The following is a 20,317-nucleotide window of genomic DNA, read 5'->3' on the forward strand; positions in this document are numbered from 1 at the left end:
GGATATTACTCTGTCGCCTTAAACTTATTATTTCACCCGATACCTGGCCTAATATCCCCCTTTTTCCATCCCCGTAAATGGTTCTACCATCTATCCGGTTACCAAAGCTCATTGCCTAGGAGCGACATTTGACTCTTCCCTTTCCTTCTCCATTCACAGCATGGCTAAAACTTGTCGCCTCTTCCTCTGTAATAATATTACTAAGATCTGCTCTTTCCTCTCTCATGCTACTGCTAAAATTCTAATGCATGCCCTTATCCTCTCCCGTCTGGATTATTGTTGAACTCCCTCACCCTGTTTACTCCAAGCACCTGCTCTCCCCACAATTCAGACTAACCCTAAAATTCACCTCTTAAATGAAGCATTTCATTAGCCTGGACTCTTAGCTACTGTAACACGCCCAGTCACTCCTAACAATGACTGCCATCTACTGCACTTATTCCCTCACCTGCTGTCTCTGTGCATTTCCCATCATAGCACTTATACTGTAAGCTCTGTGGCAGGGATTTCCTTTCCTTTTGTCCGATCTTATTTGTTGCACTTATACTATAATTCCCTGTACTGTCTCTTGTCAAGTGCCCAGTACAGTCATATAAAGATATATACGTAATGCTCTGCATGTTCTAGATATATAGCTGTCTGTTTTAGATATATATCGCTCTGCATTCGATATAAAACGAGGATGTGATTTCAGGCTTAGGTGTCAGTAATGCTGGGAATGAATCAGATGTTTCCTGGTGTTAGGTGCCAGTACTTCTGGATGCGAATTAACACCAAGCAATCAGCCAGTTGTTCATTGTTCTGCCCTATACCGTTTAAGGCAGTGGTAAGCAGCATGACGCACGGTTAAGTGTCACGCATATATACATTGATGCTCTAAACCAGCGATTCAGGAATCCCTATGAGTTTGCGAGGTGTCTCCAATGGGTTCTGCGCCAAAACATCTGTAATGGCAGATCTCAGGCAGTATAGGGGGTTCCTGAGCCCGTGTGGGTACTGCCCCTTTAGTGTGTTTCGTATAGCTGTCAATTATAGCAGGAGCATCCAAATTCACTCCCCACAATGCATTAAGTCCACATCTGCAAGGCATTGTCGGGTGTGACTTTGGATGCTCATGCAGTAATTCAGTTATACCACCCACGCTGTCTGGATACACGGAGGTTCAGTTTGGTGTTCCTCAATGAGCTCAGGACACTATATTGCCTGGAGTCGGTCACACAGTTTTATAAGCAATAGTCTGAAGAGAGTATGAATAAGATTACTTAGGGTTCCACAGAACACATTTTGTAGCAGGTGGTGCAGTGTGTAAAAAAGGTTGGGAACCGTTGCTTTTAAACCAACAACCTCATAGAATACAAGGTCATTAGCTCTTAATATGGTGCCTGTGCACGGTCTTTGTAACGTAACCTGAAAAGAACGTATATAGAGGGGTTATTCACCAAAGTGCAATAGTGATGATTGGGCCACTATCACACAGGAAAACCCTACTTAAATGAGACGGCGTTTATGTGATCGTGCCCAAACGAGCACTAGCACAGTGACGAATATCCCACTGCATTTCTATCTTTGCTGCAAAAGATATCCTAGAAGCCGTGCTTGCTGCAAGACACCAGGGACAGTGACGGTAAGGAGAGATCAGACCAAACAATGGCATGTAATGGACATTTTAATAAAGAAAGGTAGGAGCTGCGTTATGTGAAGTCCTCATCACCCTTTTTGACAAACGTAGCAGCGGGGGACAACAAGTGCATTTCTGTGAGAAGCAAGCACAAGTGGATCTTATTCAGGTTCCGGCATGCAGGTCACGGGCGGTTCTCATCTTTGCTGAAATCCGGTGCCTTGTACTTTCCTTCCTTCTCCAGCTTCTTCTTCTGATCCCGAATTTCTTGCAAGCGCTTATTCTGAGGCCAAAAACAAGACACATTACAGACACACGTAAGCCCATCCAACAACATCAAAGTGTTTGACAGACCTCACTAATATATCAGTTTCCCTCGTCACAGAGTTGGAATATGTGCTCAAACGCCTGCAGAACGAGAGTAATTAACTGATGTGTGAAGAACAGCGAGTCAGACGGCAGTGGGAGAAGAGGCGTTACACAGCACAAGATATTTCATCTCAATAAATTTGCTGTATCTTTAGTCTGCTCTAAAATTGTGAAACCCCATGTCTATTGTGTGAATATACATTTATGATTATTCTTAGGTAATGTTGATCACCTGCCAATTGTAAACTCTCAAAGGCCAATATTCATCGTGAACAGATTTCAGTCGATTTGGGTTTATCAGTCTGGACACGTACAGAAAAATTGTCTTTTACCCTGTGAGGTGCTATTGCCAAAGCTTCTTTTAAGTGATGAGAAATTGTAATTGTCACTTGGATTGTAAGCTCTTCGGGACAGGGACTTTTTCCCTGTTTACTTTTATGCTTGGAGGTGCTTATTCCCATTATGTATAAAATCTAATTTTGGGGAGTCACTTACAGCTGTGAAGCACTATGTACATGGATGGCACTATACATTAAAGATATGCAAATGTCAAAAAACAAAATTTTTGGGTACCGTGCTGTAATGTTATAGAAAGAAAACGTTGTTTCTTTATAAGAGAAGTTAAATCGCGATCGCTGTGTGCCAACATATAATCTGATCATTTGGTTCCGTCTGTCAGATCATGTAGATCATAGTTTCCAACCTCACACACTGAAGAGACCCAAAATATTGAAGCAGCTGTCTGAGTAGGTTTACTAGCTATGCACTTCAATGCAGGCTATGCTGAAAAAGCCATGTAATGCAGCAGGCTTAAGCTTATAGAGGGTCCATGTTAAAATGCATAAGCAGCAAAAAGGTGATACTCTGTGCTCATTTGCACGTCATTAAGCAGAATCCGTGGCAGCAGGGGAAGTTCTGTATGCTAAGAGATAATGGGGAAAGGCCGGTTTCTGAGAATGTCTGAGAAAATGCAAATGTGCTCACAAGTGGTACTTTTATTTGCTGTACTTTGCTCCCTCAGATAACTCAACATGTCCAGGTTGTTAAAACAATACCAGAGAGTGTCTGTAGGCCTCAATAGTAATGTTGCTGCAGTATACCCTGACACAGGGGCGCGCAAACTATTTTTGCTGCGCCCCTCACCCCCCGTGCCTCCTCTCCTCCTTGCTGTGCCCCCCTCCGTTGTGTCACGTAACCCACGGAGTCATTTGACGTTACGTTACCGTGGTAACCGTGACTTCACATGACCCCAGTGTGTCATTTGTACAGCTGAATCCCGGTAAGTAGAGGCCTCACGAGGTCCCCCGGCATTTAATTTAAATGCCCGGGGGGAGAGCGCAGGACCTCTGCAACCACCCGTGACCCTCCAAAAAAATGTTGGCGCCCCCAGCACAGCTGCCCTGACATACCACAATAGGGAGAGAACAATTAAAGAGCCCCCCCCATGTGTTCTCTTTAGGAACTGCACTGTCCTCACCGTTTTGGTCCTGTTCATACACTCACAGAAGTCTTCAAACTCCAACTTGCACTCCTTTCGTGCCCGGGTCTGCCCGATGCCACTGGCGCACTCCACCCACTCCTTCTCAAAGGCATGGCAGTGCGCGGGCTTGCGGTACGGCTGCTTCGCACTCTGCAGCAGCAGCCACTTGTCTATATTGATCCCCAGCTTACTCTGGATATCAATAAACGGCATGGCTACACAGAGAGAGGAGAGAGAGGAGAATTAGTGTGCGACCCACGCCACATGGGGTCAGTTACTGTGTGTGACACAGGACATGCTGCAGTAAGACAGACATGTCACACTGTGGACAGGTGACAATACACCTTGTTGTTCAGGTATTGATCTCTGAAGTGCAACGTGTCAGTTATTAAAATATAGATTGATGGATACACTCTTCCTGTAATGTTTTACACAATATCCAGTATACAGTCACTGTGCTAGATGTCTATACAAACAAACATATTACCCTCTGTCCAGCCTGTCAAAACCCCTAATGCAGTGTTTTCCAAACCTCTCCTCGTGACTCGCTGCCACACCAGGTTTTGGGAATAACCAATGCACTCCCACCCAGGTGAATGCACTCGTTTCGTCTACTAATAGAATGTTAAGTGGTTGTCTCAGAAACCTGGTGTGGCTGCAGATCACGAGTAGAGGTTTGGAAAACACTGCCCCTTAGTGTAACCCCTCCCTCCCCCAGACATACCCAGTGCCAGGCACCCAAAAAGAAACAAAAAAAAAGACACTCCACATGACTGAAACCGTAAAAAGACAAACCCGGACCTCTGTCCCCACAATAGTGAGTCTAACCTCTCCACAGAGATCCCCCACACAGCTCCAGAACAAAAAAAATCCCCAGAGGCTGCTTTAAAAAGGGACACTGCCACAGTAATATAAACCTACATGTGACAGATAAGAGACTCTCAGTGTGCCGGCCATTATAAATGTAACAGATCCCCACTATACACAGACTACGTCCCTCCCCCTATAGCCCAGGATATGCCCCCAAGGGGGTGCGTGATAGTCCTCCGGTATATGTTTGGGGGCCCCGGTTACTTTCTGTGCATATCATCACCTGCACGGCCTCGGACGTCCTCTGCTCCAATCCTATCCCGACACTTGTAACCGTAAAGCATATGTCACGTGATGAAGCAGGGAGCAGCCATCTTTGATTCAGGCACACACGCAAGGAAACCAAATGGTATGTAATGCAGAGGTATTTCCTAATATTGATACACTCCTTTCCGTTACTGCACTGTGTCTCTGTATTCACTCACAATGAAACTGATGCGAATTCAACCGGCTTCTGCATCATCCACAAAATAGTTTATGGGATTCTTGCCATGACTACAGATGGCTGCCAATATCCGCCCCGTATAATCTCTAGGGGAAAACAATGGACTTCAGACAGCACCATCTTCCGGGTGGAGGAGGGCAGCACAGTGCCCCATAGTAATCAAAGAATGCCAATTTATACGTCAGTTAATGCAATTATTTAATGTAGCCTCCTCCTTAAAAACATGTCATTAAAAAGCAGTGGTACTCCCAGCTCTCTAATCAACCACGAGTTGTCCCCTTCCCTATTCCAATATATGCTCCCTTCCTAGCTAAAACATACCCTCCAACTGTACCTATTTCTTATGTATACAAGTGGGGAGGGGAATGTGGGAAAAGAGTGCGCTAGATCAGACACCGCTATTATAGGTGAGTATATCAGTGTGTACACCAATGACCACAGGGACTAATAGAGTGGACAAGTATTGAAAAATCTCAATATCACTGTAACAAATATGTAGGTCAAATGACATGGACCATGACCTACCCTAGCATGGTATCAATGATGTGGTGTATGACAAATAGGTATGAATATATGCAAGCCTTTCAGGCAATAATTTCTGATTTTTTTTTTCATCTTTTGCTAAACGTTTATGCATTGAATCATATGTTTTATTATATATTTTTTTGTAGTTCAATATAACATCTTTGCTTGCTACAGCGCCCCTGTTTTTTGTGGTTTTTCTTGTTATCCATATTCAGGATTGGTGGTTCTGGGGCAGCTGTCAGTTAGTTACTTGGACTTGAACTTTTTATATACAAACCTTAACCCTTTTGTGAAGAACATTATCCCTTGTATCTTACTGAGAGATTGCTTGGTGTATAGGGTTCCCAGATGGCTTGTCCAAAAATACTGGACACAGTGGTAGTCTAATCATACTTCTAAGTCTGATTGAAACTCTTATTAACCTGGAAAAGCACTCTGTATTAGATTTGTCGCAATCAAACTGGATGCAAGTTCCCATGGGTGTGGAAGATGCAATTGAGTAAGTTTTAACCATTTAAAAGTGGGAGGGGTGAGCTTCAAACTAGGGAAGGATTCACCCTCAAAATCAGCTGGGACCAGCTGAACAAGAATTTCACCCATGGGAACTTGCATCCAGTTTGATTGTGACAAATCTAACCCAGAGTGCTTTGCCTGGTATTATACAGGTTAATTAGAGCTTCAATCAAACTTAGAACTATGCAACTAATTTTGACACATTTATTATAAATCATTCTTCCTGGTAATGTACAGGTTATTAAGAATCTATTTTAGTGTTAGGACCCTTGAGACGTGGTCTGCCTTGGAGGGGCTCAAGGGCTTACAACACTTTGGCCAAAGAGTTAAACTAAAAGACCATTTTATTCAAAAGATATCTATATATATTTATTTAGGCACTGTACCGTGTATTAGTGTCTGTGGATGTAGCACTGAGCTTTGTCTGTGTTTCATGTTCTCTCTGGTTTTAAATATATATTGCCATGCTCCGTAGCACTCCTCTTTGACACTTATATGCATATGTTGTGGTTATTTTGGGGGATCAATATGAGCTTATAGGGGTCCTGTATGTGTTGCTTTTACAGCATAGCCTATTCCAGGCTTCCCCCGACTAGCAAGCACCTGCAGGTATGCGAAATCGGGTCCTCAGCCGGAGAAAGAACTCCCAAGGATTCGATTGAAATAAATCAGGTAAGCCCCAAAATGTAATTTTTTCCCCTAAAACAGACTCGGCTAGGACAGAAAGAGACTACATGGGAAGGAGGGGTGTGACCATTTATAAAACATTCTACAGGAAGAGTTGTTTGTCCTCTCAGCTGGTGGGTTGGACTTAACCCATTGGTGACCACAGCCATGGGATGACCGATGAGAGAGAGATATATATATATATATATATATAATCAAGACAAAGCATTCCTCTGGAATCAAAGTAAAACACAGTACACATTAGATCTAACAAAGGGTAATACCCAAAACATGCACAAAAATGTGTTGGTGTATGCATTAACGCTACATACAGATTACACACCTGACTAAGAAGTTGCTGAGATGTACGTGTCGGTGGACACTTGCAGTGAGACCATAAAGAAAGAAAGCACACAGATCATTCTCCATGATTAAATCTGAGACCGGCTTTTTTTGTGATGTTCGGTTACCTACTATGAATTGCGATCGTATGCTTACAAGGCATGTTTGCAATTATCCTGTGCATGTCTTCAATCAAGTGTGTACCAGCGTACAATGTTTCACTTATGCATATCGCAAAGGATTCCTCTGGAATGCAAATAGCATATATGCATTCTTCCATACCTCAATCCTTGAAATGATTTGTATTACCTTTTTTGCAATATGTTCTTGTCCCTAGGGAATACAGTTACTATTAACATCCAGATAAGTAGTCTAATGGAGCCTAGTTGCTCTAGGCCTTCACAGCCACAAGGGACAGTGTCATCACCAAACTACTTATTGTACCAGTACATAGTGTTACGTTCATACATGTGGATGTTCTATTATCATTCTCACCTACTGTATTGACCTGCAGATTATGTTGGTGCCTTATAAGTAGGTGGTCATGTGTTACCCTCAGGTGTCTGCAGACAGGCTGGGGAAATAGACCAGCTGAGTGAGGTGACCCACGGATAAATGTAGCGCTGAGCTCATGGTAGGCACTGTGGGCAATTGTGAGTCACTGACGAGACATCTGAGAAGCAGTGTCTCAGTGAGTAAGACACTGACTGGCACAGAGTTTGACGCAGGGGAACCTGGTTCAATTCCGGTGTCTGCTTCTTGTGAACTTGTCACTATCTCCTGGTGCCTCAGGCACCAAAACACAGATTGTAAACTCCACGGGGCAGTGACCTGTGCCGGCAAAATGTCTCTGTAAAGCACTGCATGAAACTAGAAGTGCTATACAAGAAAATTATTTGGGCCCTAAACCCAACAAATGCCATTTCTAACCCCTTTGGTGCCAGAGAGGCCAACAATACATTGTAAAGTAATAATTTTACTGGCCCATTTTGCAGCAACAGAAGCAATGCCACCTTTATACCAAAGCAGTAATTTCACAAGCGACAGCACTCAAGCAGTCAACATGCAGAATTAATCCTGGACTCACACTGAAACCACTTTGTAAATGTATATCTTTCATGATGCATGTCTCAGGTTTAAAGTAGTGCAAGTGTGAACTGCACAGCCTTTACAATAAAGCCAGTCAACAAGTAGTTAAAAAATAATAAATATTTTATTTTAAAATAAGTTAACCCATCCCCGCAGGACAAAGACTCTGCCCTCTATCCCCCCCCCCACCTTCAGGATACAGAAAGAGTCTGATAACACACTTTATGTTGCATACTTAAAAACAGAAAGACAACATTGAAATATTGGTCCCTCATGCCGAACAAAACGATAGTAATGCAGAGCAGAGAAGCATCGCCTTCCTTTTACAGAGTGCAGAACCTGGGGTTTCAGATCATGCCAGTCTGAGCAAAGACAGGAGCGAAGCACATGGTGTCTGAAATCTCCCAGCCGCAGGACATAGGGGTGCAGAGAGTCTCACTTTCTTCAGTTTGCGGTAACCCTTGGTGCAGCAGATGCACAGCTTCCCTGTGAGAGAGAAACAGTTGTCAGTCTTGTCAACATTAAATCCCTGGTATAACTAACTACTATGAAATCCAGTAATTGCTTGAAGGTAGGGGCTGGAAAGTATACTTAATGCGTATAAAGAATTTATACACAAGGCAGTTTGTACTTTTGGGACCTAAAAATAAGCAACACTAGATCTTGTATCTGGTAGCAAAGTAAACCCCCCACCCTCCCTTATACAGAAGGCAATGTGTCCCCTACCAGGCAGCCCGTGGCATGGCATAGTGGATCTGGGACTGCTGGAAGCCATTAAAGGTGGATGATGCTGCCACGGTGTAGGCCCCCATGTTGTCAAACAGGAGCCAGTCGCCCACATACTGCTCGGGCAGCTGGATGTGCTCAGCGATCCGATCCAAACCATCGCATGTAGGGCCCCAGAGGCTGCTGCTGTACACTGGCTGATCCGGGAAGGGCTTCTGCGTGAGGAAACATTGAGAGATATTGAGCAAGGAAATACAGCATCCAATTTAAATATTGGCGTTAAATATCCTGTGAGCAATGAGTTGCTCTGGCAGCCAGAGGGTTAACCATCACTTTGCCAGGGTTGTCCAACTACTTTAAGGGAGTCAGATTATAAGTGTAAATAATAAGCCGGTCAGAAGTATCATAAGCTTAATATTAATGTTGGTGTATTGAGGTTTACATTTTGCTCGCAAAATATTAATGTATTAAAGTGGCCTATGTTAGACAACTGAGGAGTCCTGTGGGAATACCACGTGGGCTACACAGGAGTAGTATTTGTTTTTGAGCTGCCATAATTATGTTATGGATTATTCAACTAGCGGTGTGCAGGACAGGGGCCTTCTTGTGAAGAATCAGCCGAGTTCTGGGTACCTTGTGAAGGATGGGCTTGGGATGAGCATGATCAAAGAAGATGCAGTTGAAGGATCCGTAAACGCCATCATTAACATAATACATGATGGTCTTATTGGAGCAGTGGTCTTCATCTGAAAAAGTGAGGGAAAAATAAAATTAAAAAAAAAAAAACAAGTTAGTTAGTTGACCATTGGATTTTATCAAGTATCTAAATACATGTTGCTGGATCATTTACAAAAGTAATGTTCCACTAAATAGTCAGTCTAGTTTTGCACCCTCCAAGTTGATAGAAAGTCAGTACTGTCACACTAGCTAGGACGTACCTTCTGATCCAGACTGTTCAAGCAACACTTCTTTCTTGGCAATGATATTCACGGCCAACGCGAAAGCAGACGCTACATAATATCTTCCCGGCTCGGCAATGATCTCAACAGCAGAGCCTTCTGGGAAATACAGGTCCAGTGCTGGGTTGATCACAGCTGCAATCTGGGGCAGAGAGAAGTTATTTTCAATTCTTGAGACCCATTTTACAAACCCAACCTCTCCTACAAGTTTCAGTAAAAAACACTCACCTCTTCAAATCTGATCTTGGAGTCCTCTGTTCCAGGGAATCCCCCTCCAATGTCCAGCAGGTGCATCTTGTGCCCAAACTCAGATGCCATTTCAAACACCAACCGGGCATCAGCAATGGACTGAGCGAAGGCCTTGGGATCGCTGCACCCACTGCCCACATGAAAGCTGTACAGAAGGAACATTCATAATGAGACTGACTGCACAAAGCTTATTACAAGGAAACTTGTAATGACATTATATTGGAAATAAGTAATTGCATGGAGGTTGCTTTAGGTTATCTGAGGAGAAGCAGCATTGGTGGGAGGTGGTTACATACACGATCATTCTAAAGTGCAGCACATTTGTTTGCATTGGAGCAGGTGAGAGGGACGAGTCTGACACTTACCTCACACCAATGACATCTACATTGAGGTCCTTTGCCATTTCAAGCAGGTGCCTGCAGGCTTTGAGGGGAGCCCCAAACTTTACACTCAGACGGGCTGAAGATTTAGAGTCGTCTGTTGCTATGCGCAGGACCATCCTGCAAAGAAAAATAAATAGTCATTTTCAGGATGGGTTTGTAGGACAGGTTGTGGGACTTGCATCCTCTTGCCTCTAGAAGTAAATTATCCAGGGCTTCCTGTACACTTGTGCTTAATGTAATGGTAACATTTCAATAAATACTAAATATCTGCAGCCTGCCAGCTCTTCATTGTCATAACAGTTCTTATCCTCAGCTTGAACTAGTGGGAGGTTCTGTTCGTTTAATTATCTCGAACATGAGCCTGTTCTGTTGACTTCCTACCCATAACACGTTACTCTGAACATTCATGGGACGGTTTATGTGGTCCGAGCTTTTACGTGTCCTATAGCAGTGCTGTAAATAGGATTTGGAGAGCTCAGAAGTCAAAGATTTAGCAACTCCAAAGTCATTGGGCTCTCATGTTCAGACCCCATAAGCTACTTTATAAAGGCATGTGCCGGCCACATCCCCACCACAGCCCCATACCTGGCTTTCGGGTGGTTCCGCGACACCTTGGACAGCTCCACTTCGTTGTCAAAGGTCATCATCGTGACACCGTGCTTGGCTGCAAACTTTATCTGGGAGATTTGCTTGCAGGGGTTGGCGTAGATAATACGTTCAGGCTGTACCCCAATGCCCTGGACCATCTCAATCTCTGTCTGCAAATAAATAATAAGGATGTGAGTTAATCACATCTGGAGGTTTACAGTGTGCTTCAATAATCGAGAGGGGAAATAAATAATGTAATTACAGCTTTAATACAGTGTGTAATAACTTTAGCTCTGTGCTTAGTAACAGGGTGCATTTAACACTTCCGCTGTCCAAAGCTACTTCCAAATGTGACAAAAATACACAGTGCAATACACACATATATTCGAGTCATTTAGTTCAACCCTTTTGCCAAAGCGTCCTAAGCCTGCTAGCCAACTTTAAGGCATGACCGTTAGCAGGTCCCAACACTTCCAGAGCTAAAATTCTTATTTACCTGTATAATTACAGGAATAATAAATCAGCATTGGATCTGTCGTAAACCCAGGAAAATTAAACTGACCTGCCAACTTGGAAAGTGGGGAGGGGGAGGGGCCACTAACCTCCCAAATACAGCTGAGACCAGTTGTACATAGCTAATAAACACACGGATAACCAACAAGCTCTGAGAAACCACAAACATTACATATGTCAAAAGGACCGCTAGTGGGTGTGGCTAAATGTATACAACAAAAAACAAAGATGCCCAAAAATACAGTGCAATACCTATATATATTCTCTCCTTTTGACACATATACATATATTATATATGATGTGGTAATGTTTGGGGTTATTCAGAACTTGTTGGGCATCTGTGTGTTTATGTATAATTTATACCCTGACCAAACGCTGCCCCATTTGTTATGTTAAGAAGAGTACAAATACCCAGTTAAATATTGTGGGCTTTACAACACTCCTTGTCGTCTCTTCCTACCCACCTCAGTCTGTGGTTGGAGTGTCCTGTAACAGACCCTTCCAGCACTGTGGGACCTACACACCCCCCATCATTACCTTGCTGGCACAGTCGAAGCCGGCTCCCACCTCGGCCAGGATCTGCACCACCCCCCTGCTGCTGTTACACTTCACGGCATAGAAAGGCTTGACGCGGGGCAGGGCTTTCAGGAAGCGCAGATGCTTCCTCACCACATCCCCCAGATCAGCCACGAAGAAGGCATCCCTGTCATCCTGGGAAGGAGGAGAGATCACTGGGTGAGGTGTGAGCACAGTATGCAGAACAATGCAGAGCCAGGAGAACTGAACGAGGGAAGCTGGTTTCAGATCTTTCAGGAACAATTCACTTCATTTCACTCATGGTGTATGTAGTGCAAGGATAGTTACGTTTCTCATCGTTTGTTCAGTGGAGCCCTCTGGTTCAACACAAGAACCAGGGTTTCCACAACAAATTTGGTTAAAAAAAAAATGCTATAATAAAATTATCCTGTCAAGACATTAGGAACAGATGATTGGTAAGCTTGGGGTCCAAGGGAGAGAAGATGCAAATGTTAAGAGGTTGGAAAAAAAAAAAAAAAAAAAAAAAACAATTAAGCTATGATTGTGAAGGTTTGTAGGTGGCAGACAGGTTTAACCACACTGAGAAAATGTTGAGGAAAAATAAATAAAGAAAATGAGCACTGCAATAAAAGAACTGGAGGCAGCTTGAGGAAAGAAGAAAAGAAAAAATAGATTTGAGGCATCAGCCTAAACCATTGTGTTGGGTACTTACAGTTTGTGAAACATCATTAATGATTTGCTCCATCAGGTCTTTGGCCACAAAGCCTTCCTCCACCATGATAAAATCCGACTCCTGGATGTACTCTGGCATTGTGAGGGTCTAGTGGGGTCTTAACGTACACGTCTAAATATTTTGTATTTAAGTATGCAACAACCTGCAAGGGTAAAAATCAGGACATGTCAGAAAATCTACTAGACCTGCAACACAGGACAGAACAAGGGTGTGAGGGGAGATTGCAGGAAAAGCAAAACTACTGAAACGGGGCAATAGAAATCCTGAAAACTTAATGGGCCCAGTTGTTTGGGATGTGGGTGCACTTGGAACTTTATCTCCATAGCAGGTAAATAATAACAGTAAGCACAAGGCCAGACATGCAGACAGCACTGGGCGGGTGTATGGAAACATTCCCGTATACAGACAGCACTGTATAAAAACAGTCAAGTCTCTAATATACATAAGGACTATTCATGCCATTAGCATCTTGATGCCAGTGTTGTGGGGATGCACTCAGCAGTAGAGATGTGCCAACTTGTTACATGTGTTAAAGTTTTGGTAAGGCAAAAGTTTGAGATGATCAAAAAGTTAGGAATCAAAATGCAATGCCCATTGATGTGATCACCTTCTCTCCCACAATTCAAGCAAAATAGTTAATTTTGAACAATGAGCCGCATCACTAGAATGCTGAGCACCAATAGCACAATCAAAATTCACATTGGAAAGTCTGAGCGAAGCTGCAGCAAACCAAATAAACAGGTTGGCACATCTCTATCCAGTAGTGTCAGGATACAAGGGGGCAGGTTACAGTAATACACAAGGTGTCACCACCTCTGTACCCGGCCCCAGGGAGCATCAGTTTAGCTTACCCTTTAACTGACGACCCAGGGAGGCTCTGCTGTGAACTCCGAGATTTTGCAGCACCCCGGGGTGTGAGCGTTATAGCCGCTGCCGGCGTCTTCTGTTTTCTGCAACAACAACAACAACAACAAAAAAAGGGAGTAAGATCAGAGCCTGTGCCACCTCCTCCCCCATAGGGCAGAGACTGGAGCTTGTGCCACCTCCTCCCCCATGGGGCAGAGACTGGAGCTTGTGCCACCTCCTCCCCCATGGGGCAGAGACTGGAGCCTGTGCCACCTCCTCCCCCATGGGGCAGAGACTGGAGCCTGTGCCACCTCCTCCCCCATGGGGCAGAGACTGGAGCCTGTGCCACCATGTCTCCCAGGAGTTACAGACACCGGACCCGGTCACCTCCTCCGACAGAAAACACAGCCCGTGTCTCACTATCTCAATGGGGACACAGCCCGACCTGTGCCACCTCTTCCCACCTGCCCCCTAACCTTGCCGCTCTCTTCCACCGTGTACCCAGTATACCTTAAAACACATTGACACGGCCGCTGTCCATGAATCCCGCCGGTGAACGTGTATCTGCGTATCCCGTCTACAGCGGCGCTCTGGTTCTGAGCAACTCTGCTCTGGGACCCGCCTTATATAACGCAGATAGGGCACAACGTGACGCACGGCCGTCTCCAGGCAACGCAGTGCCCTCCCACCAAGCAAACATACTCTGTCATCCGATTGGCTAGTACGACACGTGGCCACGCCCATTTACTGATTTTTCTGTGGGGGGGGGGGGGGGGGTATAATGTTTGTGGGACCCCTCTGAAAGAGAGGGCTGCCCCAGTAACACTGCTTGTACCAGTAAAACTGCTTATACCAGTGACACTGCTTGTACCAGTAACATATCACTGCTTGTACCAGTAACACTGATTGTACCAGTAACAATGCTTATACCAGTGACACTGCTTGTACCAGTACCACTGCTTATACCAGTAACATAACACTGCTTAATACCTGTAACACTGCTTGTACCAGTACCACTGCTTATACCAGTAACATAACACTGCTAATACCTGTAACACTGCTTGTACCAGTACCAGTAAGACTACTAGTACCAGTAACATAACACTGCTTGTACCCGAACACAGTAACAATGCTTATACCAGTGACACTGCTTGTACCAGTAACACTGCTTATACCAGTAACATAACACTGCTAATACCTGTAACACTGCTTGTACCAGTACCACTGCTTATACCATTAACATAACACTGCTAATACCTGTAACACTGCTTGTACCAGTACCAGTAAGACTACTAGTACCAGTAACATAACACTGCTTGTACCCGAACACTGCTTGTATCTGTAGCATAACACTGTTTGTACCTGTAACACTGCTTGTACCAGTAACACTGCTTGTACCAGTAACACTGCTTGTACCTGTAGCATAACACTGTTTGTACCAGTAACACTGCTTGTACCAGTAACACTGTTTGTACCAGTAACACTGCTTGTACCAGTAACATATCACTGCTTGTACCAGTAACACTGCTTGTACCAGTAACACTGCTTGTACCAGTAACACTGCTTGTACCCGAACACTGCTTGTACCTGTAGCATAACACTGTTTGTACCAGTGACACTGCTTGTACCAGTAACACTGTTTGTACCAGTAACACTGCTTGTACCTGTAGCATAACACTGTTTGTACCAGTAACACTGCTTGTACCCGAACACTGCTTGTACCTGTAGCATAACACTGTTTGTACCAGTAACACTGCTTGTACCTGTAGCATAACACTGTTTGTACCAGTAACACTGCTTGTACCCGAACACTGCTTGTACCTGTAGCATAACACTGTTTGTACCAGTAACACTGCTTGTACCAGTAACACTGCTTCTACCAGTAACACTGCTTGTACTAGTAACATAACACTGCTTGTACCAGTAACATAACACTGCTTGTACCAGTAACACTGCTTCTACCTGTAACATAACACTGCTTGTACCAGTAACACTGCTTCTACCTGTAACATAACACTGCTTCTACCAGTAACACTGCTTGTACCAGTAACACTGCTTGTACCAGTAACATAACACTGCTTGTACCAATAACACTGCTTGTACCAGTAACACTGCTTGTACCAGTAACATAACACTGCTTGTACCAGTAACACTGCTTCTACCTGTAACATAACACTGCTTGTACCAGTAACACTGCTTGTACCAGTAACACTGCTTGTACCAGTAACATAACACTGCTTGTACCTGTAACACTGCTTGTACAATAAGGACCTCTTACATTTTAAAGCAATCGTTGTGATTCACTTAGTCAGCATATACATTGTAATGAATATTAATAGACCAGCAACGAGATGCATATTTTAAAAAGACTCATTAATAAGGGAGGCTTGCACTTTAGACGCCATTCTCTCTCATTGGGAGTGAGTCTCACTCTTTGGAAGGCAGTCTCTCTCATTATGAGTGAGTTTCACTCTTTGAAAAAAAGTGAAAAAAAACTAACAATAGCGCTCTAACACACCCTAGATGTGAAAATATACAATTCAACCACATATGTGTAAATAATAAAGCAATGTGATAATAATAACAATCAAGTGATCTAAAGAAAAAATTAAGAAACTTAGAAACAAACTGCAACCCTTGATAAAGACTGTTCCACTCGTCTTGCACCAGGTGATCCTCCAACAAATCAGGGGAGCTCGTCTCGTAGTTATGAAATAAAGAAACACTACATAGTGTAATACTGTTGTGAATACATTTGTGCAAACAAAGCTCAAAAATGACTACTCACAATAAAGCAGTCAAATTCAGGCAGTCATCCAACTTAAGGGGTGGATGTTCCCTGTGTATACAGCAGCCACCAGCCCCCAACCTCCAAGGAGAAAAAAAGAAGAAAAGAGACCATATAGTGCAGATGGTATTTAGTATTAAAAGGGATTCAAAAAATGCAGGCTTACACTTCATATGATCGAGGTAGGCAGTATGATATTATAGGTAGTGGGTGCTCATCTGGTCGCGATCCTTTTGAGTTCTTCACTATCCTCTGCTCCACCGCAATACTCTCGCGTCCACGCCAGGCACTCCCTTTGCGTCACTTCCGGTTGTTAAGCGAACTTCCGGATCTGATGACAGGGGTGGACCTCAGTTGTTCTTCCTCTTTGGTATGGGCTGAAACACTCTACATGTTTCGCCGTTGTTACGGCTTCATCAGGAGTCCACAGTATTACACTATGTAGTGTTTCTTTATTTCATAACTACGAGACGAGCTCCCCTGATTTGTTTGAGTTTCACTCTTTGACAGACAGTCTCTCTCATTATGTGTACCTACAAATCCCCGTTTTTCTAGAAAAAAAATATAAATGTGAGAAAAGATATATGTAGCTTATTGCAGAGTGTATGTTGTGTTGTACAAGAAGGACCAGCAATTACATTGTTACAGGGCTGATGTCATCTCCATGGTGTCTCCACCAACTCACCAGGAGCTGGTTGAAACTGGTAACAGCCCATAGTACGTGCAGACAATAGCACTTCTTGCCTGGACAGTGCCTGCTGCATGCTCAAATAGCTAAAAACCAGATCTGACCAAGTCCTCTTGAATCAGATCAGCACAAAGGTTCAGTCTGAACTCAACTGGTTACAGAACAGTGTTTACAAACTTGTATTGTCCTGTGTTACAAGGTGAGACTGAGCCTTCTTAAGGACACCTTTATAATAAGGTACTTCCAGAGCTCTGTAACATGACTTACTGTGTATACACATATCCGCTTGCCATGCCCTATAAACCACTCTTATCCAAGACACCACTTAGATTGTAAGCTCTACAGGATACCCACTTCTTTCTATATATTTTTACATGTGACAGATTTAACCTTATTTGTGTTATTCTATCCTGTATAATGCCGTGTGTAATAAGCACTGCATACATGGTTGATGATAGTATATATATACATACATATACACTATATATATATATATACACTATATATATATATACATATATATAATATATATATATATGTTAAGTTATGGTGAGTAAAAAAAGTGACAAAAACCCTCCACAGCAAAGCATATAGCAAATGTAAATATACTGTATGCTCATCTGCATGTCTTAGGCAGATCTGCAACCCCGCCTTTCACCATTATCACCCAGCACACAGCACTTCCACTGCAGCAAGGGATTCTGGGAAATATATATATATATATATATATATATAGTGCAGAATAAATGAGTTCTTCAGTATTCGGTGATACCTTTTTTATTGGACTAACAATTTATGTCATAGAACAAGCTTTCGAGAGTTATCCTCTCTTCTTCAGGTCAAGCAATACACACACACACACACACACACACACACAAAATAAAGTTATCGTGAGTAAAAAAAAGTGACAGAAAACCTCCACAGTAAAGCATATAGCAATGTAAATATTACTGTATGCTCATTTGCATGTCATTTCCCAGAATCCCTTGCTAATATTTCCATTTGCTATATGCTTTACTGTGGAGTTTTTTTGTCACTTTTTTTACCCACCATTACTTTATTAAGTGTGGTGAAACCTATCCCATGCTTCATTTTGCAAAGCCAGTATAACCAACTCCACACTGATGAGACCCATTAAGGTGGGTTTACTGGCTATGCATCTTAACCAAGGCTGTGCTCAAAGCTGTGAAATGCAGCAAGCTTAAGCTTATAGGGGACCATGTTAAATGGTTTTGAAGCATATATATATACACACACACACAGAGTGAGAGAATGTTCTGAGGTCTGCTGTAAAACAACACTACACTGACATATCTTGTATAGCTTATGATTTACTATAGAAAATAGACTTCTTACAAGAATATCTATCACTCAAAGATTTAACTCTATATAGTCTAACTATACTAAGGTACAGTATGAATTCCTTTGTCATGTAAAACTGTTTATTTCCAATTGAAGGCCGTGACACAGAAACAGACCATGTAAGGCCTCGTTCAGGGTGCTGGCTTCGGAGGGAGGGCGTGCTTACTTGCGAGCTGCCGTGGGACACAATGTATTCAAATTGAACTTTGCATATAACACATTGCCTCTGTTTTGGTGCCTTCCTAGGAGCTTGTAAACTCCTGCATCCAACATTGACAGAGGAACTAAACTGTACCTATTGTCATGTGCCCAATGTTGGAGTGTCTGCTACACCTTAATCGTGACTTCACATGATCAATACCAGCACTCTAGTAAAAAAAAAAAAGTGAAAAATGTTTTTCTCGTATCCTACAAACTGGAAAAATATATAAATAAAAGCAGCATCTCATGTTTCTATAACAACAACAACAAAAATAGTCTTTATAATAACATATTTTCTATGTAGAGAAGGAGCTTTGGAAAAAGATGCTGTTGAGAGATACTGTATATATGTACTATCACTGTGCAGCAGTGTACTGTATTCCCTTTCATAGGGAGGGGTTTATTTTTTCCCTCACACAGAGACATCTTATCAGCCAGTGAGGAAGTGGTAATGACGTCAACCAATAGCAGTAAATTGTCTGTGTTATGCAAAAGTCCGGGGCTTTTGCACCCGGGGCTGTTCTTTCACTTACATGAAACTGAGTGTGCATTCCTGGGCGGTGACATCCGATTTCACTGTTCTGCGCTGGTTTAAACCTGCTCTGTAACAATGATTACGACATTGTCATGTGAAATACAAACACGTCCGATGTTCATGGTTGTGCAACACTAAACCGGAACTCAAGGGATCGCAGAATCCAGGACAGAAAGTGAGAGGTTACAGGAAAACAGGACAGGTTGGGAAGATGAGTGAGCAAGAGGAACACCCCAATACCTATCGGGGGGCTACATTAAAAAAAAGAAAGCAAAAACTAGGGTCTACAGTACATGTCTGCCCCATGAGGTACTGTGTGTTATGCAGCTGTTTTCATTTCTACTAAAAGTATCTCTGGGACATAACACCTGACTCAAGTTGTCCCAAAGGTGCCAGCCGAAGGGCAGCCAAAGGGTGTCACCATTTGCTGGTGTTATAGCTGCTCGATTATTGGATATGCAAAGTATTTCAGATGCATATTGAAGTATTTCCATCTTCACCACACATTACCCTACCTACCTTCGCACTACCCAACTTCTGAAACGCCAACTCCTTCAATTAACAAGCAGCTATCAGAAACAAATAAATACGAAGAGAAAGAGAACCCCAGGGTGTTGCACACTGTAAAGTGATGGAAAGTAGATGTCGTGATAAGTGAAATTATGTTTACATTTACTTTTAATACAGTAGCTACACACAAAAGAGAGAGGCCCCCGCACAGCTAGATAGTAAAAGTGAGGTGCTCTTCTATATAGGATACAATAGCGTAGACTAGAAGAAAAGGGAAACCTAGTGAGTGAGCACTCAGTCACAGAATGCGTATGAGTTGTATTAAAACATTTTATTATCATCAACGAATATAAAATAAAGGGATTTAAAATAAACAGCATATAATGTAACTATGATCAAAATAACATTGCTGTGAGCTATGTTGATTTACATATGGAAGATATGACAATTAGTCAAAATCTTATGCTGTGCATTAACAGCCTAATAGGATTAGGGGTTAATATTGTTCACTGCTGTAATAACTGCCTTAGTAACCAGTGATATATGTGGGTGAGGTAGACCCAACTGATCACTGATAACCTAACTAATGGTAGGTGTACAGATGGCAAAGTAACCTAGCAGAGATATATCCCTATGTGTGGCCACGTAGCCGCTAGTCCATCAGTAGGGATGAAATGCTGCATAAGGTGGTTGATAAAATTCGCAGAAGGATCTGTTAAGATCACCCATATGTCTTGTATATCATGTCCCTGTATAAGAGAAGAGTGTCAATTACGTTTATC

At 42.9% G+C, this 20,317-nt stretch overlaps 2 protein-coding genes and 1 long non-coding RNA gene across 3 annotated transcripts in view; 1 reads left to right on the forward strand and 2 right to left on the reverse strand.

The window, feature by feature from the left end:
* Positions 1 to 1,648: 1,648 nt before the first annotated feature.
* NDUFS5 (NADH:ubiquinone oxidoreductase subunit S5) lies at positions 1,649 to 4,712 on the reverse strand. The gene is made up of 3 exons (XM_075604527.1): positions 4,561 to 4,712; positions 3,465 to 3,682; positions 1,649 to 1,901 (listed from the first exon to the last, which is right to left on the reverse strand). Exons 1-3 carry the CDS (start codon positions 4,619 to 4,621, stop codon positions 1,803 to 1,805), a joined length of 378 nt encoding a protein of 125 aa, XP_075460642.1. The 5' UTR covers positions 4,622 to 4,712; the 3' UTR covers positions 1,649 to 1,802.
* Positions 4,648 to 20,317, forward strand: part of LOC142497127 (uncharacterized) — a 33,417-nt gene continuing 17,747 nt past the window's right edge. The window contains exons 1-2 of the long non-coding RNA XR_012802181.1: positions 4,648 to 4,686; positions 6,387 to 6,492. This is a non-coding gene — a long non-coding RNA (uncharacterized LOC142497127). The remainder of the gene's footprint in view (positions 4,687 to 6,386; positions 6,493 to 20,317) is intronic.
* On the reverse strand, positions 8,023 to 14,107 carry LOC142497123 (antizyme inhibitor 2-like). Its single transcript, XM_075604521.1, has 11 exons — positions 13,962 to 14,107; positions 13,457 to 13,555; positions 12,585 to 12,747; positions 11,873 to 12,046; positions 10,820 to 10,992; positions 10,217 to 10,351; positions 9,831 to 9,996; positions 9,582 to 9,744; positions 9,277 to 9,389; positions 8,644 to 8,858; positions 8,023 to 8,403 (listed from the first exon to the last, which is right to left on the reverse strand). The coding sequence occupies exons 3-11, from the start codon at positions 12,681 to 12,683 to the stop codon at positions 8,265 to 8,267; spliced, it is 1,377 nt and encodes a 458-aa protein (XP_075460636.1). The 5' UTR covers positions 12,684 to 12,747; positions 13,457 to 13,555; positions 13,962 to 14,107; the 3' UTR covers positions 8,023 to 8,264.

The sequence above is a fragment of the Ascaphus truei genome, chromosome 6 (assembly GCF_040206685.1).
Source record: "Ascaphus truei isolate aAscTru1 chromosome 6, aAscTru1.hap1, whole genome shotgun sequence".
Classification (NCBI taxonomy): Eukaryota; Metazoa; Chordata; class Amphibia; order Anura; family Ascaphidae; genus Ascaphus; species Ascaphus truei.